General features: G+C 42.2%; 1 protein-coding gene across 4 annotated transcripts; it reads left to right on the top strand.

Annotated features, from left to right (window-relative positions):
* The first annotated feature begins 1,409 nt into the window (after nucleotides 1-1,409).
* On the top strand, nucleotides 1,410-22,532 carry chd4b (chromodomain helicase DNA binding protein 4b). Of its 4 annotated transcripts, none has more exons than XM_053326389.1 (40): nucleotides 1,410-1,681; nucleotides 1,998-2,214; nucleotides 2,697-2,821; nucleotides 4,309-4,563; nucleotides 4,672-4,787; nucleotides 4,884-4,983; nucleotides 5,080-5,284; nucleotides 5,482-5,603; nucleotides 5,721-5,844; nucleotides 6,028-6,200; nucleotides 6,793-7,038; nucleotides 7,321-7,524; nucleotides 7,682-7,893; nucleotides 8,254-8,385; nucleotides 8,484-8,583; nucleotides 8,669-8,860; nucleotides 9,747-9,947; nucleotides 10,184-10,321; nucleotides 10,442-10,563; nucleotides 10,667-10,840; nucleotides 10,998-11,139; nucleotides 11,261-11,510; nucleotides 11,622-11,746; nucleotides 11,840-11,932; nucleotides 12,037-12,178; nucleotides 12,432-12,601; nucleotides 12,884-13,073; nucleotides 14,353-14,439; nucleotides 15,467-15,558; nucleotides 15,769-15,902; nucleotides 16,188-16,332; nucleotides 16,447-16,603; nucleotides 17,523-17,608; nucleotides 17,727-17,976; nucleotides 18,066-18,116; nucleotides 18,389-18,559; nucleotides 18,667-18,775; nucleotides 19,412-19,544; nucleotides 19,665-19,860; nucleotides 21,204-22,532. In XM_053326389.1, exons 2-40 carry the CDS (start codon nucleotides 2,151-2,153, stop codon nucleotides 21,404-21,406), a joined length of 5,931 nt encoding a protein of 1,976 aa, XP_053182364.1. In that variant the 5' UTR covers nucleotides 1,410-1,681; nucleotides 1,998-2,150; the 3' UTR covers nucleotides 21,407-22,532. The 4 variants fall into 4 exon arrangements, with proteins under 4 accessions (XP_053182364.1, XP_053182366.1, XP_053182365.1 ...); XM_053326391.1 differs by having other exon boundaries at nucleotides 12,884-13,061; XM_053326390.1 differs by having other exon boundaries at nucleotides 12,887-13,073.
* Nucleotides 22,533-23,722: the final 1,190 nt, after the last annotated feature.

Raw genomic sequence — 23,722 nt, forward strand, 5'->3', positions numbered from 1 at the left:
TACTGCCTTCATCATGAAATGTGTGCTATTGTGAGCAACAAAAGGCCGATAATTAACGCAGTTGATGTATAAAATATTTAATTACCTTTTTATAGTCCATCAAAGCATCTTTGGCCTTCAAGGAGTGATGCACAAAACTACTGGTCAGAAGACTATTAACTGCAGAAAACGTGCATTACAGTGAGTCAATTAAATTTTATTATTATATGCCACTCCTTATACACTAGGAAAACCAAGAAAACACAACAATAATGCAATAAACTGTAATTCCAGTGTAGCGAGCCTTTGTGTATTAATAATTATAGGTTTGTATGCAACCTGATTATATTCACGAGGCCTTTAAATGCTCCTTCTGGGCTTTTATTCGACTTCAAATATTTTAAATAAAACTTGTTGCTCATTCAACTGGCTTTTACTTTAAGATACTGATACAGACAAAACAGACCCTGTTGAGCCGAAGAAAAGATTTCGATGAAGAAACGAGGCACCACTGAGCAGCGATGTTCTGCAGCACCAGAACAAAGCGGGGAAATGTTCTGAATGATGAAAGTTATTAAACACTTTTTAGACTTTTTAGTTTTTTGTCTGGATGGTACAGTTGAAGTCATATTTAGTGTTTTATTTGCTGTAGTCTAAACAGAACTTGAAAGCAGCATTTTCTGTTTTTATGAATGAGTCTCGGCCTGTTAAGAGAAGCTTACTCTGATCTGACCTGTGTCACACATCTTCATATAATATAACTCACACCTGGCTTCACACCCTGCGTAGTTGCACACCTGTTGGCTGGTGTTGCACTATGAAGGAGTTGCTCGTGAACGGTCAGATCACAGTCTTGAGGGACGGATGTGGTGCAGATGTGGGAAGCCTGGTTGTTATAACGACACCCTGACTACATCTGACAGCGGGGCCTGCTTGACCTGCATACACCTGAACATGCAATCATACAGGAACAAAAGTGAAGGGTCTTTGACTTCTCTGATTGGTCAGGTTCATTCCCAGGTGGATCCACTGTGAATATTATGGTCTGTCACCAGTGGACTTCAGCTCCCCTGGAGACCATGTGACTGTATTTTTTTTTATTCTTTCTTGTCTTTTTAGGAGTAGTATATTATGGGATGTATGTTGCTGCTGCCTGGAGTATTATGGTCTGTCGTGGCAAGCGGGAGGGGGTGTCACCGTGACAACGGGGTTGCTAAGGGGGCTGGGACTGCTCGTGGAAAAGGGGAAGGGAGTGTGCATGCAATGAGCCTGGTGCGTGCATGTCTAGTAGTGGTGGTGTACGTGTGAGTGCGCGCGCGCGTGCGTGGTAGAGGGGGTGGGGGCAGGCTGAGTATTATGGTCTGTCCGTTGCGAGGTAACTATGCAGAGTCCTGTGTGAGTGTGGGAGGGGGGGATTATTATGGGATGTCTGCCCCCTTTGTGTGTTTGTGAGGATGTTAGCTAAGCGCTGCCTCTGAGGTTGGGGGAGACGGAGCAACGTGTTTTGGGTCATTGACGGCTCTTTTTTTTTTTAATTTTCGCTGATCATTGGCTCAGGAGAGCTTAATGAATGAACACTGAGAGACAACAACAGCCGCACAAACAGCCTGACGCCTGACAGAGCGAGAGAGAGAGAGAGCACACCTCGACCCGGGACTACACACACACGCACACAAACACACACACACACACAAACACCACAGTAAGTTTCTAATGTATGAAGCTACTATTTCAATGCTTAAACTTTTCATAGATGTGTTGATTTAACGCGAAAGCGCTCACAGTTTGAGATATTTACGGGTGCAATACTTCTTTTCCTTCATTCCCTCCTGTTTTGGAGGAATACCTGCAGATTAGAAACAGATCGTGTCACCCGCAAAGATAATCTAGTTATCCAACTTGTTTGAGTGCGCAGGTGCTCGTTTTTAGTTATGTGAACAATCAGAAATGGTCACGGTTTAGCTGCCAACCAGTGCCATGCATTATTTATTTATTTATTTATTTATTTCCTCTCTCAGTACCCTCCACCCCCTCCCTTCCTGGACACCCCCGGTCCACTCTCCAGCAGTCCCACGTCATTTTCCCTCCTCCCTTGACCGAGGAGCAAGGTTTAGGAGGGATTAATCCAACATCCAACCAGCAAAAGGAAATAACATTAAAACGCCGGGAAAATGTCGGGCAGCGAGGATGAGAGGGAAGACTTTGGAGCCGCGGACGAGCACTCACTTCTTCACGGTAAGCTCTTCTTTTTCCTGCCCCCCCCCCCCCCTTCTTCTTTCTCTCTCAGAGGAAGGTCCATCTCTCTCCCCCCCCCCCCCCCCCCTCTCTCTCCCTTCAGCTCGCCGAGGCTAATGTTAGCTTGAAGCTAGCCAGGAGTTATCGGCCGTCCCTCGCCATGATAGATTAGTTAAGCTAACTTGGCGAGCCGGTGTGGACAGTTTTTCTTTCTGATTTCGTTGTCCGCAGTGCTGTAGAAACCCGACGTGTGTGCTTTTCTAGGGGTGCTGACAGCAGCTGTCAAAGTTTCAAAGACAAGTTTCAACCTGTGCTGTTGTGGCATTCGCGGTGCGTGTTGTGCGTGAGCGAACATTTTTTGCCAAGTCGTACCCAGTGCGCGGTCCCCTCCTCTCTGTCTCCGGCCTGCAGCAGCCCCTCCTGTGTGTCCGCCGTGTGCTACACTGTGTTGTTTTAACTTAATGAAAGCATGTCACCGGCAGACGACAACGAGCCGGAGGATGCTGTGTCGGACGTAGACGAGGTGCCCAAGTCGAAGAAGAAGAAGAAAGCCAAAAAGAGCAGCCGGGAGAGCAGGAGCAGCAAGAGGCAGCGACCCATCAGAGAGGTTAGTGTGCTGTCCTCTGCAAGGGCTGCCAAACTTTTTATGGTTACCACTGCACATTAAATTGATGAGGCTGTGACTCAGGGAACCCCTCTTTCATTAGGGTTTTTTCCCCGTCAGATGCAGCTGTCAACTCATCAGATTAAGTCACATGTTGCAGATATTGATTTATAAGGACCACTGTGGTTTGTATTAGGGCCAGAAACTGGTTTATTTTCTAGTAGTTTTGCACATACAAGTAATTTGCCTTGATATTATGGTGCTTAACAATCAAAATATAAGGTAAGATAAAACACAGCTAACACAAATGATATATAATATAAATATATAAATAGAATGTTACAATTGAAAAATAAAATATTATAAAGTCAAATATATTCAAGATGAAAAGAGCTTTTATCTGTTAAGGTACACATTCTCACCTTTTGGTTGTAACATTTAAAGATTTGCTTTTTAAATTGGTTATGACTGTAATCAAAAGGGTTAAAGAACAGTCACCTTGTTATTTTAGGTACAGATATTTTTGGGCTTGTGCATAAAAATAAGGTGCCTGTATATTGAAGGCAGCTAGATATGGACCAACATATTGCTGCCATATAAGATAAGATATTTTTTTATTAGCCCCAGGATGGGGAACTTTACATGATTGCAGCAGTAAAGTGGACAGTAAAAATATAAGAGCGTCAATAAAAAAGAATAAAGAACAATAAATGATAAGTAGAAAAGCAAGTAAAATAATATTAACATTATTTATAAGAGTAATATTGATGTTGAGTGATATTATACCTGAGTTTGATATTGTTAATGCACAGATTTAAAGTAAAGTCCTATCATGTATTGGAAGTAATTCATTGCAAACAAAGCAAAAGTCAGCTGGATTCATGACATCACAATATCACAAGATCCGGCTTCAAGTAATGTGAACCAGCGGTGGTTCGGACCAATCAGTATCATGAATCGAGCTGCTTCACAAGGTATGACAGTGATTGACAGATGGTTCATCCAGTCACCTGCCAAGTATTTTTCTGAAGTACCTTCTCTTTTCCAAACATTGTCCAAGGATGACTCGTCAGATGTTTCTGTGTAACAAACCATCTGGTGCATTATTTAAGGTGAAATGCTCTGACAATGATGCATTCATTGTAATTGCTGTGGATGTAGGATGTCATTGATGTAAAAACAGTTACCCCGAGATTAGAGCTGCTGACTAATGATTATATTTTCACCATCAATTAATCTCCCCATTATTTTTTTGATTCATCATCAGTAAAACATTTTGAAAAACACCTTGTTTCATTTGCTAGACCTCAAGGTGACACATCAAAACTCAATTTTTGCTTGACAGTGCAGAGTGTGTGCCTTTCTATACAGACATGCCATCAATAGAAATCAAAAGAATGACAATTAAATTGTTAAATTATATGTGTATTATTAAGTATAGAAGCACCACTGCCTTCAGGTAATCAGCAGAGCGGCTCTATGTCTTGCAGGAGTTGCCAGTAAGCTCCCCAGAGCACCTGATAGGAGTGGAACCAGCAGAAAGGGATGCGGATGAGGGAGGTGTGCGGTCAGAGAGTGAAGGAAGTGATTATGCCCCAGGGAGGAAAAAGAAAAAGCGCTCTAGCTCGACCAAAGATAAGAAGAAAGGAGGTGCAGCTGCAGAGAAAGGAGGCTCATCCAGCTCAAAGAGCAAACGTAAAGATCCAGAACCAGAGGATGATGAGGATGACGATGATGACTGCCAGGTAAATATTCATTCAGACTCAGGTGCAGTATGGTTTGCTAGTAATTCCTGCAGGACTAACATATCAAAACAACCTCCCCCTGGCTGTTCTTTTTAACTCCTGCTGCAGCCGAAAAGCTCTACCCAGCTGCTGGAGGCCTGGGGCATGAAAGACATTGACCACGTGTTTACTCAGGAAGACTACAGCTCCCTTACCAACTACAAGGCTTTCAGCCAGTTTGTAAGGTGAGGAAACTCAATAGAAATTCTTGATAAGAATTGATGCTATTGTTATATGTTATTTTGTATGTAGGTAACATATTGTAAATTGAATGTCCATAGGCCATTAATTGCGGCAAAGAACCCCAAAATTGCTGTGTCAAAGATGATGACTTTGATGATGGCTAAGTGGAGAGAATTCAGCACAAACAACCCTCTTAAGGTATTGTAATTTTGTGCAATTGCAAGGAAATGTGTTGCTGTGCTCTTGTGTGTTTGAGCGTTTGAGTCTCTGATTCTGTTCTCTGTCCCTCTGTAGGGTTGTGCAACTGCCAATGCAGCCCTGGCAGCTGCCAATGTGGCTGCAGCTGTGGAGAACATGGTGGTGGCCGGGACAGACGGAGGGGCAGACACCAGCGCTGCCACTTCATCTGCACCTGCTCCTGCCGCTGCTCCGACACCTGCTGCCCCCCCAGCAGCCCCAGCACCTCCACTACGGAAGGCCAAGACCAAAGAGGGCAAAGGTAAATCAGGATAAATGTGCACTGTGATAATTAAGTGTGTATTGAAAGATGATTTGTCATTTATGAATAGTGTAAGAATAAAACAGATTCCTTGTTTTCTTATTTTCATTAGATTAGAATCTACTTTCATATTGTTTATCGGGCTTTACCTTTTAAATTATTTACCTGCATGAATTTTCATCTCTGTGTTTTTTCAGGTCCCAATGCTCGTAGAAAGTCAAAGCCTACTAGTAAACCTGCACCTAAGGCCAAACCCAAGAAGGTAGCTCCACTCAAGATCAAACTTGGAGGCCTCAACAGCAAGAGAAAGCGCTCCTCTGTAAGATATTTTTAGTAACTGAATTATTGTGATTTCAAGTCCTTTACTTGTCAAATGATAGAATATTGATGGTGTGCGCTCTCATTTTCAATGTCTCCTTCTCTCTGTCACTATCAGAGTGATGAGGATGAGCCAGATGTGGACAGTGACTTTGACGATGGGGGTTTCTCTGTGTCAGATGGCTCTAACCGCAGCAACCGCAACAAGAAGAAGCCCAAGAGTGCAAAGAAAAAGAAGAAAGGTTGGCATGGAAATATTACCGGAATAGAAAGTCTGTTCTGTTATCTGTACATCAAATCAAACATTTGAGAACAGACAGCGGTCTAATGTTGGGGGATTTGCCTTGTTGAACATAATCAAAGTCATGGCCAGATTGAAGGCAATTAAGCCTCACATGTTCCCTCACTCTCATTTCTTCTTACAGTGGAGACTGAGGATGGCGATGGTTATGAGACAGACCATCAGGACTACTGCGAGGTGTGCCAGCAGGGAGGAGAGATCATTTTGTGTGACACCTGTCCCCGAGCTTATCACATGGTCTGTCTGGACCCTGACATGGAGAAGGCACCTGAGGGCAAGTGGAGCTGCCCACACTGTGTGAGTAATCTCAGCTCTCAGTGCTGAGCAGGGTAGTACATTAGGTTGTATGTTAGAGAAGATGGACCTGATTCCCGGAGAATGAAACAAAATATGACCTCTGTCTGGTCAAATATGGAAGCGTATTACTGGGAGGTTGCACTGAAAGGACAGTTGGTTGTTGGGAAATGGACTTTGTTAATTGTTAATTTAATAGTATTTTATGTTCTTCCTTTCTCTTTGTCCTCTGCTGACCCCCCCACCACCCAACCCACCCCCACCCCCACGCCTTTTCCTCATGTTCCCGTCTCTCCTCTCTTGTTCCCCACCACATGTCTAACCACCCCCCATCCCCCACTTCCTCTTCTTGACCCTCCCCTCCCACTCCCGCCCTCCATTCGCTGTGGCTCCACACGCCAACATGCACTTGCACACGCACGCTGTGCACACTCCCGCCCCAACCCTGGCGCTCTTGAAACACACCCCTCCCCTCCCCTTTCCTTTCACTCCTCTCTGCATACCTTCCATGCCTGTCTAACCCCCCCCCCCCCACCCTCCCCCTTCTCCTTCTCACACATGTACCACCTCCCTCTGCCTGTAATTGTGCCACCAGGAGAAGGAGGGAATCCAGTGGGAGGCCAGGGATGAGCTCTCTGAGGCTGAAGGGGAAGACGAGGAAGACAGACGAGATGAAGGGGTGGAGGAAGAAGATGACCACCACATTGAGTTTTGCCGAGTGTGTAAGGATGGAGGGGAGCTGCTTTGCTGTGACACCTGCCCCTCCTCCTATCACATCCACTGTCTCAACCCTCCTCTTCCTGAAATCCCCAATGGAGAATGGATCTGCCCCCGCTGCAAGGTGAACGCTGTGCACTGATGCATAGAAGTGTGCGCGTGCATGTGCTCACGTGGGCGTGTAGGCCTGCAGATTCCATCTTGTGCACATTTTTGCAGCCAATTGAGAACCTTATTCATTGTCTGTGGATACATATATTTTAAATAAACCATGTTTATTTAATTTTCACCCTGCTGATTTCCAAATGTTCAAATAATTCACTGTTAGCTTTAAAAGCTCAATTTTTTTGTCTGTTCATTGATAAACATCCTGACATAAATGAATCTCCTCTCCCCTTCCTGACAGTGTCCACCGATGAAAGGCAAAGTTCAGAAGGTTATAATATGGCGCTGGGGGAAGCCTCCAGCTCCCACACCTGTCCCCAGGCCTGCTGACCTGCCTGCTGACGCTCCTGATCCCCCACCGCTGGCGGGCCGCAGGGAGAGGGAGTTCTTTGTCAAATGGTGCAATATGTCCTACTGGCACTGCTCCTGGGTGCTGGAGCTGCAGGTAAGACACAAAGGCTGACAACTTTGCATCCACATGTAATTGAGGTTGTGGTGTGTTTTGCTGCAGGTGTGCATATGTGGGCCATTTTTCTGTAATAGTACATAAACCCAGTATTGCTCAGCCTACTGATTCTCGACCTCTGGCCACTTGTTCTCAGTTGGAGCTGAACTGCCAGGTGATGTTCCGTAACTACCAGAGGAAGACTGACATGGACGAACCTCCACCTGTGGATTTTGGAGTCGAGGGTGATGATGGCAAGAGCACCAAGAGGAAGAACAAGGATCCTCTTTTTATTCATATGGAGGAGGAGTTTTACCGCTATGGAGTCAAGATGGAGTGGCTGATGATACACCGCATCCTTAACCACAGGTAGACACATATACTCTCTTTTGATATTTTGAAAGAAGCACATAGCACATTTAAATAGCTCTGTAGGTGTGAACGAGGATTTGATTGGAATATTTATTCTATGTGGTTTTATACACTTTGCTATAGTTAGTGACTTAGAAGTTTTTGTGTAAATAATATCATTATGAGAGTGACACTACAAGAAAGCAAATGACATTAAGAAATCAGGTAGAATGTCAAGTTGACAAAGACAGTGAATAGTTTGAAGGCAAAAAGCGAATTCTACTGTTGTCATCTCTACTACACAGTATTACACATACTGCAGCACAGTAATACTGTTTAGTATAACTCCATCTGTCCTGTATGTTTGCATCATATCAGTGTTGACAAAAAGAACAACGTACATTACCTGATCAAATGGAGAGATCTGGCCTACGACCAGTCAACCTGGGAGAGTGAAGACATGGACATCCCAGAGTTTGACACCTACAAGCAGACCTACTGGAACCACAGGTACGCAGAGGCTTACAAAATATCAGATAATTATTCTCTTAAGTTATACATACCACTGAAATGGTGTTTTTAACTCCTAAACTGTTGTTTTCCTTTAGGGAGTTGATGATTGGGGATGAGGGCAGACCTGGTAAGAAACTGAAGAAGCCAGTCAAAGTCAAGAAGGCTGAGCGGCCACCTGCTAATCCAGTTGTAGATGTAAGCAGCCAAAACCTTTAACAAAAACAGAGAAAAAAACAACCTTTTCTTATTTCCAAATACATATAATGGTTTCTTCTTTCAGCCCACCATCAAGTTTGATCGGCAGCCTGACTACCTGGACAGCACAGGAGGCACCCTGCACCCCTACCAGCTAGAGGGGTTGAACTGGCTGAGGTTTTCTTGGGCTCAGGCCACCGACACTATCCTGGCTGATGAGATGGGTTTAGGCAAGACTGTACAGACTGCTGTCTTCCTCTACTCATTGTATAAGGAGGTAAGGAAGTGTGTGTATGAATGCCTTAAAGCATTTATTGTCATTTGAATACAAGAAACAGCGGTGGTATGTTTTGTGAAATGTGTATGACTTAAGTTACAATGTGGTTAATCCATAATAATGCATGTATAAATGTTTCCACTACACAGTTCTAGCACTACTCGACTCGATGTTTTTTTGCGTTTCCACTAGGGATAGTCCCTGGTACCTGGTACTTTTTTAGTACCTGCTCTGCCGAGGTTCCAAGCGAGCCGAGCCAATACTAAATGTGACGTCATCAGACTGCCGGCCACTGACTGGTCAGAGAGTCACTGGAAGAGTCATGAGCCATCCCACACAAGAATCAAACCCGGCATTTTTAAATACTGGCAACAGTGTTACAGCCATACGGCTCAATTTTGTTGCTTTGTGTGTGACAGAAAGCCTCATACAGCAGCAAGTACACCATCGCCTTCATGTCCTCCATTGTTTATGTGTTTGTGTCACTTATAAAACGAAATCAAGGCAGTTTCGCGCAGCCTTGCTATGACGACCCCGCCCACGTTGAGTAGGTACTTTTTTGTCATGGAAAAGGTCGTTCCTGGAACCGTGCCGTGTTGAGTCAAGGCGAGTCAGGTCGAGTCGTGCTTGAACTGTATAGTGGAAAAGCGCCATTATATGTTCCCTTTTCCTGCCATTTTGTCTAGTCTGCCCTCCCCTCACTATCAGTGTTAGTGGGTGGGGTTTCAGACATGTGACGCAGAGCAATTCTGTCCATTAAAGGGGATGAGTTCTAAGAAAGGACCTCTATCCTAAAGGCAGGGCAAGACAAAATGCATTTGCTTGTAAAATTATAAATTTTGGTATCTTTACCAGTTAATTTTGATTCCTTCTTTATTTTCTTTAGGGTCACTCCAAAGGTCCCTTCCTGGTCAGCGCTCCTCTGTCCACCATCATTAACTGGGAGAGAGAGTTTGAGATGTGGGCCCCTGACATGTACGTGGTGACCTATGTAGGGGACAAAGACAGCAGGGCTGTCATCAGAGAAAATGAGTTCTCCTTCGAAGGAAATGCCATCCGAGGGGGAAAAAAGGCTTCCAAAATGAAAGTAAGAAAGAAAAAAAAGTACAAGAGTGATGATACAAAGAGAAATATATTAAAAACTTGTAGCATGTGATAATTTGATGTTCTGCATAATAGCACTTAACAGTTTTTGTTACTACATGAGAACATGTGAGGGTGTGACAAAATATGTTTGTCACTAAAATATGAATTCACCAGTTTTTACAAATGCTACAAATATTACGAGTTACACTAATGTCCTTCTTTCTCTGTACTTTACAGAAAGACTCAACAGTTAAATTCCACGTCCTGCTGACATCCTATGAGTTGATTACCATTGACCAGGCTGTGCTGGGGTCCATTGAATGGGCCTGTCTGGTTGTGGATGAGGCACACAGACTCAAGAACAACCAGTCCAAGGTAACAAGAATGACTACTTTGTATAAATATTTGTTGTTTCTGTATTTCAAACAAAAATATTTGGTGGTATTTTCATTATTAAGCTCAATGTCTAATTTGTTTTTTATTGCTTGCTGTCAGTTCTTCCGAGTGTTGAACAACTATCCGTTGCAACACAAGCTGTTGCTGACCGGCACTCCTCTTCAGAACAACCTGGAGGAGCTCTTCCACTTGCTTAACTTCCTGACCCCAGAGAGATTCAAGTCAGTAATCTCTTATGTGGCTAAAGCACATGTGGCTGTATTTCAGATGCAATACAAAGACACCTTCACTGACCCTGTGCTCATTTTTTTTGTTTCTCTGCAGCAACCTGGAAGGGTTCCTGGAGGAGTTTGCGGACATTGCCAAAGAGGACCAGATCAAGAAGCTCCATGACATGCTGGGACCACACATGCTCAGGAGGCTGAAGGCTGATGTTTTCAAACACATGCCTTCAAAGACTGAGCTTATTGTTCGAGTGGAGCTTAGCCCTATGCAGAAGTAAGTGATGAGCAGATGATGATCATATATCCATCAGAATTAAACAGTTTCATTTCATTTTTAGAAGTTCTGTGTATGTATGTCTTTCTTTTTTCCTGTGTTAGTCTCTGGAGTTTCTTTTCTAATGATTGTTTTTATTTTCCTTGTTGTAAACCAGGAAATACTACAAGTTCATCCTAACACGTAACTTTGAGGCCCTGAACACGCGTGGAGGAGGAAATCAAGTCTCTTTGCTCAATGTAGTGATGGACCTCAAAAAGTGCTGCAATCACCCCTACCTCTTCCCTGCAGCTGCTACAGTATGATCAAAATCTTATCACAGCTGGTTTATATTGTGGGTGCTTGTGGCATTATGCCTTTGGATGTACTGAAACATGTTAAAAAAAGATTAATTTATCCAGATTTCTTCTCTGACTGCAGGAGGCACCAAAACTTCCAAATGGCATGTATGAGGGCACTGCCCTGACCAAGTCTTCAGGGAAGCTGACGCTGCTTCAGAAAATGATGAAGAAGCTGAAGGAAGGAGGCCACAGGGTTCTAGTCTTCTCTCAGATGACCAAAATGCTTGACCTGCTTGAGGACTTCCTGGAAAATGAGGGATACAAATATGAGCGAATTGATGGAGGAGTCACAGGCAACTTGAGACAGGAGGCTATCGACCGCTTTAATGGTGAGGCATTCGCACACACCTTTATTTAAAGTGTTTGTTTTTCCTCTCAGAAAGGCTGCTACGCCATGTTTTCTGTGATTTCATTTGAATTCTGTTTTTTTATCCCAACAGCTCCTGGTGCTCCTCAGTTTGCGTTCCTCCTCTCTACCAGAGCCGGTGGTTTGGGCATTAATCTCGCCTCTGCTGACACCGTCATTATCTACGACTCTGACTGGAACCCCCACAACGACATCCAGGTATGCAAACCCCAGCTGCAACCCTTTACATCTGTGTCAATCTGTTTATTTGGATGAAAGGAGATTATGCAGTTTGTTTAATGTGTGTTGTAGGCGTTCAGCAGAGCTCACCGTATTGGCCAGAACAGGAAGGTGATGATCTATCGCTTCGTTACAAAAGCGTCAGTGGAGGAGCGGATCACACAGGTCTGTGAAAAGAAACACTACAAGAAATTATACACACTCTCAAAACTGCACTGGCTAAGATAAAATTCACTGTTTGTTGGTCTTCTACAAATTGTCTTCATCAGGTGGCGAAGAAGAAGATGATGCTCACTCACTTGGTGGTGCGACCCGGTCTCGGCTCCAAGACAGGCTCCATGTCTAAGCAGGAGCTTGATGATATCCTAAAATTTGGAACTGAAGAGCTGTTTAAGGATGAGATTGGAGAGGGTGAGTCCTCTTTAACCCACATCCCACAATCAGATTTATGCAATTTAAGATCCAGAATAAATTCTGTTTCTACATTTTACTTTTTACAATTTACAATCATCTGAGGTAGGGGGAGGGGGTTTAACAGTTTTGGAGTTTCAGTAGTTGAGCACAGGACTGATCATTCAGACTTATTAGTGCAGTAAAGTCTGATCTGACTGATGAAATATAATTTAATCTCTCTATCTGCCTATTTGGGACATCCTGCTTTCAGGGGACAACAAGGAGGATGACAGCAGTGTGATCCACTACGATGACCACGCAATTGACCGTTTGCTAGACAGGAACCAGGATGCTACGGACGACACTGAACTTCAGAGCATGAACGAATACCTCAGCTCCTTTAAAGTGGCCCAGTATGTGGTCAAAGATGAGGACGACGAGGTACACTGCGTGTGTGTATGTGTGTGTGTGTGTGTGCCTACGAAGTTTGGGCATTTGTGAAATTATAATCTGGTTGTCATGTTTTAACTAACAGGAGATCTCTAATAAAATAAAAATAGGGGTTGCTTGTAGTATTTTAGATGTCTAGAAATGCCAAAAAGTTGTAACATTTGCATTTTAAGTTCATCCTAGACCGAACTGACATATATCTTACAGTCTAAATCCCATGCTTTAGGCCATAGATTCTCAATATATTTCATAGCAACTCTGTCTTGTTTGGAGGAGGAGGAGGTGGAGAGGGAGGTTATTAAGCAGGAGGAAAGTGTGGATCCTGACTACTGGGAGAAGCTGCTTCGTCACCACTATGAGCAGCAGCAGGAGGATCTTGCCCGCAATTTGGGAAAAGGCAAAAGAACTCGAAAGCCGGTCAACTACAACGACGGCTCCCAGGAGGACCGAGGTATAAGACAGGGTACAGAACAATATATAATGCAACCTTTTCTTCTGTGTGTGTGTTGTGTAGTGCTGTTGGTGGACTTGTGTTTGTATGGTGTAGGTGTGATGTGGTCGGAGGAGTGAATGTATGGCATGCAAGTATTTTATATTTATTTATCTTTTGTGACTTGGTTTAGCAATGTAGTTGTAGTTTGTGTTATTTGGATAGGTTTATATTTATTTCTCAGGCCAATTATGTTTAAAAAATAAGATATTTGAATTATGGGACCTTTCCCATCAAGAGGGAATTACAAAATTGCCTGAATACTTTCTTCAGAATAAAACCGAGAATTACACTTTATGAGACGGGCTGCTATAACATTAGCTCTGTTATTCAAATTAAATGAGGTGAGAGAGGACATTAATATTCAAACACTGGTGCACACCAAAAAACAAACAGACTGTCTTAAATAATGAGTCTGGGTTCTCTTACAAAAATAATAACTCCAAAACGTGCATTGCAGTGGAAACAAAGAGACTGGGGTTGATATAGTGTAGACATTTATTTAGCTTGTTGAACTGGGACAGCAGCTAATTATGCAACAGACAAAGGACAGGGTCTGACCAGTGTTCAAGAGGCAGGCTTGGCAGCAGAAAGAAATACAACCTCACTTAAATGCATATATTCATGTTTCCCCTTCCTACAACAACTAGCTTTGACATTTGGATAAAAATCCATTGGACTATTAACAAACTGATAAATAGAATAAAGACTCAGTAGTTTCAGATTCATAATTAAAAGGTGATAATATTGCATATGCATATTTGCACCCTGTGTAAGGTTATAGCAACAAAGAAAACTGACATGAAAGGAAAAGACAGTTATAATAGCCTGAACAAGTTATAATATGACAAAGAAGGCAAACTAAAGGTGTAATCATACCTGTTAAGAATTAGTTCAGCTTTTCGGAGCATATTGTTGTACAGTACGTGTAAATTCAGCTCATAGGTTGTATATTTATATTCTTTGAAGATACGATAAAATAAAAGTCAAATGCAATAGAGAAACCATTTTCGAATGTGATCACAGTGGAGAATACACACAAAACTATAAATGCCTGATTCTGTCTGTACAAGAATCTTTTTTCTTGTTAATTTGTGAGCAGTTAGTAATAATTAGTTTGAAGCAGTTGCTCGTCCTCGTAGCTAGAAGCCTATCAGACAGCATCTTAACGGGGCTACGGGCCGTAGCCTGAAGAGGTTCGTCCTTTTCATTCTCTCCCTCCTCAACACCTTTCTCTCAATGCTCCTTTTAGACTGGCAAGAGGATCAATCTGACAACCAGTCTGACTACTCAGTGGCCTCGGAGGAGGGCGACGAGGACTTTGATGAACGGTCTGAAGGTAAGGCTCATTGTTTTCATCCTTGCTGTTGAGAGAATGAGGATGCTTTGGTGCTAAGATGGAGTGTGAATGTCACTACTATTAAGCATTTAGATGTTCTATGCGTTTGATGTTAGTTGTAAGGATGCATTTGAGTTTATGAATTTACCCCATTAAAGCTTGAGACATTCAGACAGATTATAAGGAATCTGAGGAATCTGAGCTCTCTAAGTGCCACTTCTTTCACCCACTAACAACCTTCAAACCACCCCTGCAGATGCATATTCAGATTCAGACGACAGCTATGATATCCTCATCGACAACCTCAACAACAATCCCATATGTGCTTGTCGGTGCATCGTGTGCTCAGACCGTAGAAAGGCAAGAAAAGAAAGAAAGAGAAGGAAAATGGAAGACAAGAGAAGGAGAAAAGCAAAGAAACAGGGACAGAAAATTAGAATCAACGGTTTCTTCGCCATCTGAACTGTTTATTTATACTTTGAAGAGATTGTGTGGTTCATATTAATTTAGTTTAGCTGGAAAAGCTTTTCAGGTAGTTTGTATTAAGGCACTTTAACATATCGTGTTTGTTCATTTATGTTTATGGTACAGTTTCTAACTGTTGAAAACATGCTGCATAATATTTATTTGCCATTGAATGTATAAGTGCAATAAGATGTTATAATGTTTGTAGATTTTATATCTTTGTTTCATTTAATTACGGCTCTGTTACGTTAATTTCATTAAATGAAGTATACCACCACAATGCTTTCAGTTGTAAATGTTCTTGAAGCATTAAGTTTCAAGAAAAAGCATTTAATGTAGAAGTGTGGAGAGATTGTGAGGAGAGGCAGCTGCAGCAGGATCGAGTGTACCGTGATGAGCCGTAAGTCACAGAGAAACTTTAGGATTATAGGAGCACACATGATCATCTATCTAAATTTAGTTTCATTTTTCACTTTTCATGTTCATGGGTTCAGTGGACTGTGCATGTGTCTGAATGTGAGCTGCACCTCAGATCTGTTAACTAATGTCTACCTCCACTCAGCTAACGCCCGCAGACCAAACCGTAAAGGGCTGAGGAACGACAGGGACAAACCTCTGCCTCCGCTGTTGGCAAGAGTGGGCGGGAACATTGAGGTGAGTTTTCTGCTGAGCCCACCACCAACTGGTCTACATGAGACCAGAAGATGTGAGAAAAGTAATTTAATTTTCTTTTTAAAACATGAAGGGAAACAATGAATATCGAATAGAAAATTGCTTGCTATCAGATTTTGTAGTCGCATTTGCTTCTGTTTATGCAGAAACATTTTACTTACATTCTTCTTGACCTCTTAAATTATCTATCAGGTTTTGGGCTTTAATGCACGGCAGAGGAAGGCTTTCCTGAATGCAGTGATGCGTTATGGGATGCCTCCTCAGGATGCTTTTACCAACCAGTGGCTGGTCAGAGACCTCCGAGGGAAGTCTGAGAAAGAATTCAAGTGAGTCGTCATGTGACATTTTTGTCTCATCGCATTATTTTTAACCTGTGCAAACCATCCAAGTACTGCACGAAGTGCAAACAGCACACCTGAGCTGGTTGCACTAGAAGCCCCTGAGCTGTTACATGCATTGTCTTATTTCTGGGGTAATATGCTTGAAAAATAGCTTTGCTTTAAAAATAATGAATTTCTATTTCTGTTTTCTTGTTTAATGTCTTTTTTGCTCATTTTCTTCTTTCTTATTTGCAGTGAAATCCATTCACCCTTTCTTTAACATGCTTTCAGGGCTTATGTGTCTCTGTTCATGCGTCACCTTTGTGAGCCCGGGGCTGATGGAGCTGAGACCTTCGCAGATGGCGTCCCACGTGAGGGTCTGTCGAGGCAACATGTGCTTACTCGCATTGGTGTGATGTCCCTTATTAGGAAAAAGGTATTTTTTATTCATATCAAAGAAACAGAACAAAGTTTGTAGTTATTTCAAATAAAATCAAATATTTAATCACGAATCAAATGATGAATGTATTGATTGATTGTTGATTGACAGGTGCAGGAGTTTGAGCATGTGAACGGTCAGTGGTCCATGCCCTGGATGGCAGAGCTGGAGGAGAACAAAAGGGCAGTGGCTTTGGCCGCAGGTGAAGATCCCAAGACTCCCTCTACTGGGACTCCTGCAGACACACAACCCAACACTCCTGTCCCAGGTACACACACACAATCAGACCATTATCACTTTTGGGGACATTTCATAGACTTACGTTCCTCACATTTTCTGGAGACTTACCCTAATCACAACCACTACCTGCCTAACCCTAACCGTAATCTAACCTTACCCATTGATCCAAAAATCAGATTTTTCCTAATTGGGGGCTCGATTTTTGTCCCCAGTTGAAAAAGCTGTCCCCAGTTAACTAATCCTAAGTCTGAAATTTGTCACCAAATGTAACTTATGACAGACCACACACACATACTTACTTCTAAATCGTTAAAACAAGATTTGGTATGATTTCTTAACCATGATGAATCACAACTGCAGAACTGAGTGAATACATAAATAAATACACACATTTAGCCCAAAGCAACAATATTAAACACAAGCTGCTCTTTTCCATCTGTCATGTACTTTCATCTCAGCTTGATGATGTGTTCGACACTGCAATGATGCAACGAGAACCATCACAGACACAAATACTGTGTTGTAACACTGGGAATGCGTGTCAAATGACATGCATTGCCATTTCCTCACAGCTCAGACGTCAGCACCACACGCCTAACTTCTAACTTTAAGCTCAGATCTCAATTGTAACCCTGAAATAATTCTGGATAAGCCTTTTTCGTTTGTATTGTACTGAAAGATATTCACTGACATTTTTAACATTACATTATATTAACATTTATTCAGGTCCGAATACACATTGACCCAGACTATAAGCATATTCTCTGATGCCCTCTTGTGGATATAAGCAGAAAATCACAAGACAGCTATTAATGGCCACTAGACTCTCATTTTTTAACTCAACCATTAAGCTTTTAAAACTTAATGAGATTTTTTGGTTAGTGACAGCCAGAACAGAGACAGGATATAAATGCAGTCTTTCATATCTGTCTTTACTGTTTTTGCAGAGGATTTGTCTAAATTAGATGACAAGGAAGACATGAAGAAGGAGGGAGACGAGAGCAAAGGAGCCAAGAAGGCAGATGATCCAGAGGTAAAGTCTGCATCTATATCAACTATTTTTGTTTCATAAATTATAAGTTAATAAGTTGAAATATTATCTTTGTGTCTTTAGTTTTTCTCTAATTTGAAACTGACATTCTTTACCCCAGATTATTGAAATCCCGGATGAGTCTGAGAAATCCCCTGCACTTGAAAAGAAAGAAGCAGACTCTGCTGTGGGAAAGGAGGAGATAGAGAAGGAGACTGGAAGTGCAGGTGAAGGCAAGGAGAAGGTGGCAGAAGACATGAACAAGGACAAAGAAGACAAGGACAAGTCTTCAGAGATGGAAAAGGACGCTTCTGCTGAGGTCAAGGGTGAAGGTTCAGACGGCAAGGCGGACTCAGAAGACAAGTCTAAAGGTGCGGCGGGCGTTTAAACCTTTTTCCATTATGTCTCGTTTACTTGTTTCCTTTTTTCTGTCATTCTAACTTTGATACTCTTGTTGCAGCTGAGGAGGTCAAAGATGAGAAGATGGATACCAGTTCACCAGTGGACAAAGGTGCCGACACAAAGTCCATGTCTCACACACACACACACACACACACACACACACACACACACACACACACACACACACACACAGAAAGTAAATTTCATTTTCCACCTACAGAAGAAGACATTTTCAATACATTTATAAGATGAAGCTTAATTTAAATGTGCTGCAAGTATTATAACTGACTGCTACACATTATGTCTACATAATGAGAAGATGTCTCGAGTTTTAAACTATGTTGCTTGACGTGCTTTTGACTTTCTGTTGTGTTTTCACAGATCAAAAAGAGGAAAAGGACGGTGTGAAAACGGACGAATCTGGCAAACTGCAGAATGGAGAGAACACCAAAGAAGGAGGAACAGCTGCACCGGTGGTTAACGTCAGTGAAGAGAAGAAGAAAGCCACCAAACAGAGGTTCATGTTCAACATCGCAGATGGAGGATTCACAGGTGGACACACACACACACACACACACACACACACACATATATTTTTCTCTCTTCTCTTTTTTTTCTCTTTTATTTCTGTCTTTTGACCTTTCTGCCCTCCTTTCCAGAGCTTCACTCTCTGTGGCAGAATGAAGAGAGGGCAGCCACTGTCACCAAGAAGACCTTTGAGATCTGGCACCGTCGCCATGACTACTGGCTGCTGGCTGGCATCATACAGTATCCTTTCAAATGGGAACTTTTTTAAACACCCAGGTCTTATTAAATTGTGGAAGATTGCTGCACATCACTGCATCCTGAATACTTAGTAGCATCCTCAGCCTCTTGTTTGTCTTTGTATGTTTTTGTAAAGAGAAGAAGTGAACCGAGAAGTTAGTAACGGACTTTATGGATCCATTGAATGGATGACAGACCACGTGGTGTCCAACTCAAGGTTGTACAGTGACAGACTTGAAATTCAACTTCAACTATTAAGTCTAAGGATATTTATAGCGTGTTGGACGGAGCCGATTCATTGTATCGATTAATATACTGATTATTTTCTTGATTAGTCAATATATTATTTTATAAGATAATATCTGGTATAGTTTCCCACAGCCTCCTCAAATGTCTCCTCACTGAAATGGTTATTCAGTTATCAAATTAGTTGCTGATTAATTTTATGTTGAAAACAGCTGAACTCGTCCAAGTCCCTGATGCATCAGCTCAGCAACTTAAACCTGAAGAACAATATTCAGAACTCATTGTCTTCATTATAGCCTTGAAGTAAAATAAAGTGTGTCTGTACCTATGTATCCCTACGTCTCCACCCAGTCCTGGTAAAATGTTGTTACACTTGACCTAGACGTCTCTCAGACACGGCTACGCTCGGTGGCAGGATGTGCAGAACGATGTGAGGTTTGCCATCCTCAATGAGCCCTTCAAAGGGGAGATGAGCAGAGGAAACTTCCTGGAGATCAAGAACAAGTTCCTGGCTCGCAGGTTCAAGGTAATCTGAAAGCTTCCTGTTGTCACTTCTGCGTCATGTTGTTGCGCACGTGTTTCTGTTTGTGTATCTCTCTCTCATGTCTCAATGGGTGTTTGTGGTCTTTCTTTGTTTCCTGTGTAGTTACTGGAGCAGGCGTTGGTAATCGAGGAGCAGTTGCGCAGGGCAGCCTACCTGAACATGACAGAGGACCCGGCACACCCCTCCATGGCCCTCAACACGCGCTTTAGTGAGGTGGAGTGTCTCGCAGAGTCCCACCAGCACCTCAGCAAGGAGTCCATGTCTGGAAACAAGCCTGCCAATGCAGTGCTGCATAAAGGTAAAACATATGAATGAAGACTGTGAATTTAAAAAGAGAGACTATTTGTATGGGAGTATTCATGACAAGTGTTAACAGGCAACTACAAAGTCATTTTGCTAATGTGCTGAATAACAGTTGCGGATAATATCACATGACTTATCATCCGCCTCAAAGAATGTAATGGAGCTCCCTTGTAACTCACCAACAAACTCCTAAATTTATAAATTAGTTTAGCTACAGGTTTTCCATGAAGAGAGCTGTTAGCTGTCACTAATGTGCATATACCAAAGGGAAACATTGTAGGTGTCTTGCTGCCACTACAAACGTCCTGAGTGCTTCATTCTGGGTTCAGTTCTACACAGGAACGTCTGAGTAGTTTTAGATATTTTACTGACATCAATGTATTTAATCATTCAGTATAATAATTCCTTTTAGCTTAAATTATGACAAGTGAAAAACATCCGCTTCCTCTAGGGCACATCTGAATAAGAAGAGCTTTATGTTTGTGTGTGACAGAGGATGCTATCAGGTATATGGAAAAGAGAACTATTATGTAAACAAGTATTAAAGTATTCTTAGCTCTAATTATAGCCGCTAACAGTAATCAGCAACCACATGTGATGCAACACTAGTTAAAAATAGAGTATCCTCCATGTTTAAACAAGTATAGCTTTCATTACCTCTACAGGAAGTGAGCTCTTTGACCAAATAGTAGTTTGGTGGTGAGATATTTCAGATGACGTTGATCATTGCTGATCGGTGACAGGAGGCTTCTTCTTCGCTGTTATCAAAACAGTCTCGAGGAAAGAAACTGGTTGCTAAAAACAAACGGCACTACCCTTTGTTCCAGTCCTTTTATCATAGAAGAAAGTTCTGTCCACTTCTTGATGGGAACCGGGATTTAGAAAGATGATTCCTTCAACATCATGTGAACAAGGAACCTGGTTTCCACAGTTAAGCGTCTCTTTGAGTGCACAGATCTTTTGGCCATGTATGCAGCACATACAAGCTGGTTTCTAATCCTTTTTACGACTATGCCTGTACATGACATAGACTTCAGACTGAGAAAGTACCAGTGGAGCAGCTGGATAAAAGGAGAGATTATAACACACAGTGATGCATCCTTGTATTTAAAATAATTCTGGATAGAAGTGAGACTAACACAAACCTCTAGAAATCTCAAATGAGTCTGTTTCCACAACTGAACATTGGACTCTTGGTAAAATTCAGTTTCAATGCCAAAAAGCATGTAGTCAATATCCAAACTGCAAAATATGTCTATTTTGAATCCTCAAATTTCACCAAACACTAAAACAAACTCTCATTTAGATTATCACAGCTGGTTTCTGTTGTATTTCCAGTTCTCAAACAACTCGAGGAACTTCTGAGCGACATGAAAGCTGATGTCACACGTCTCCCGGCAACCATCGCCAGGATACCCCCTGTCGCCGTGCGACTGCAAATGTCCGAGAGGAATATCCTCAGCCGATTGGCCAGCCGGGGGCCCGAGGTCACGGCCCAGAACCAGTCACAGACCTCACAGCAGATGCAGGTGCCGCGCTGACCAATCATCTCACACATTTCACACTCACTGACTTGAGGCTGACCGCCCTCATCTCACCGCCGCGTAGCAAACGTCCTCCCCATCAACCACCATGTACAGCACAGTCAGGTTAGTCCTCCTCGCTCTACACCCACAACCCATCTCCGGACTCAGAAGAGCATCAGCTGTGCTGCTGGACCTTTACTGAACAGACTGGAACTGTAGATGTAGGATGGGAGTGAACGGAAGAATCACTTCTCTCTCTTTGTGGCAGACTAGAAACAGGTCTTTCTTCTCCAACGGGAATCTGGTTTAACTCCTCTAACCTGAGCACTGTCGTCGTGACCGAACTGCAGGCAGCCCCCCCTCCCCCGACCTGTCCTGTTCTGTCTCTGCAGCAGGGTCAAACGTGTTTATGTAACTATATGTATCATGAAGCTGTCGAGGCTAGACGGAAGAATAAGCAGCATGTTTGGAGTATACCGGTGCTTTGTAGTAATTTTTGGATTATTAAAGAATTCAAGGGATTTTACTGTGCTCATTTTCACATTTAGGAAATGTGAAATTTTCAACTTTTACTTTAAAAGTCTAATGTCCTCACCTGTGTGTGTGTGTGTGTGTGTGTGTGTGTGTGTGTGTGTGTGTGTGTGTGTGTGTGTGTGTGTGTGTGTGTGTGTGTGTGTGTGTGTGTGTGTGTGTGTGCGCGTGTCTATTTCCAATGTGTGTGTATGTATAAAACTGGGCATATTGATGTGCATCTCTACTGCCGAATGCCCCCCAAGACTGAGAGACTGTCGCTGTCACTTTTCTATGAGTCAGTCAGATCTGTTACCTCTTCACGCATCCTTCCATCTCAAACACCCACCTGTCTCATTAGGAGACCAAACCCAGGATTATCTCTCTGTGCTCACACCCCAACCAGCACCTCGACATTCCTAACTGCACCGCAGATTAGCTTTCTGGAAACTCTCCTGTGTTCGCCTGAAATTCGGACATGCAGTAGCTCCACAGCTTTTCGGTACTTGGGATGGTTTTAAGAATGATGGCAATCTTAATTTAATTTCTTACTGTCTAATGTTATGTTGTTTTCCATATTGAATATAATTATTATGGTTACCACCTCGTTGTTTTTATCATTGCTGTTGGGTTTTTTTTGACTAAAATAAAAGGTCAACTGTTTCGTGTCAATTTTTTCTCGGTAACTATTGGATGTATCGCGATATTTTTTTTATAGATGTTCATGATCCCCTGGAGAGGGATCCTAACAACTTTTGCTGATCCAGTTCCCTCATCATGTTAAAACATTGAGTTATTGACAAACTTTAGCTCATGACCAAATACCTGCGAAAATAATTCCCATCAGTTGTACTTCATGTTAACTGCTGATTTAGCATGCTAACAGGCTAAACAAAGATGGTGAGCAATGCATGGTAAGTATTAGATTTGCTAGACATCAGCATGTTAGCATTGCCATTGTGAGTTAAGGGGTTAAAGGGTAGGTTCACAATTTATGAAGTCTGTTTTAAAACTAGTCAGGAACCCATAAAAACACTAAAAGAGGTTTTCCTCACTTTAATAATTCCTCCTGTTTATACTGATTATTAAAAGATCCTCTTCAAATGCGCCTTCAATGCAAGCAATCGGCACCAAAATCCACAGTGAGCCCAGACAGTCAGTTTATCCAAGAAAAAGTATTTACATTTTTCTGAAGCTTATATGAGACTTCAGCAGCTTGAGTCAGTCATACCAAGTAGATATCTGTCACATAGCATAAAATTCCACCTTTGTGTTTTGCCTGACAGTATTTCCCTGTTGAGCTGCAATATAGTAACAAAAAGAGAGACTTTGTGTTAGCTTCAGATAAACCTTTAAATACATTTTTATGCAGAAGGAAGCTTGTGAATTTTGTCTCCCATCACTTACATTGTACGTGCATAATGAAGGGATCTTCTAATAGCTTGAATAGGAGGAATAATTATGTCAAGAAAATGAACTTGTCATTTAAGATGCTATCTATGAACTGTAGCAGCCCTGGTTTGAATCCTGCTGAAGACCTTTGATACGTTGGTCTCATTCTTATCTCTCATCTGTGTCTAATAAAGCTACTTAAATGCCACAAAATACTGAATAAATAACACTATCATTATGTTTTTATATTAACATTAGTACATAGCTCAAAGAAAAGTAAGATAAGCTACTGCAAGCACACTTCAGATTTTGCACCATTGACTTCTTCGTTGGTGTTTTGATGATGGTAGTGGAGAATGCGTTGTTCCAAAACCTCAATTGGGATGTGATCAAGGCCATAGCATGTGAGTCACAGCATTTTCATACTTG

Source organism: Scomber japonicus, chromosome 10, assembly GCF_027409825.1.
Source record: "Scomber japonicus isolate fScoJap1 chromosome 10, fScoJap1.pri, whole genome shotgun sequence".
NCBI classification, from domain to species: Eukaryota; Metazoa; Chordata; class Actinopteri; order Scombriformes; family Scombridae; genus Scomber; species Scomber japonicus.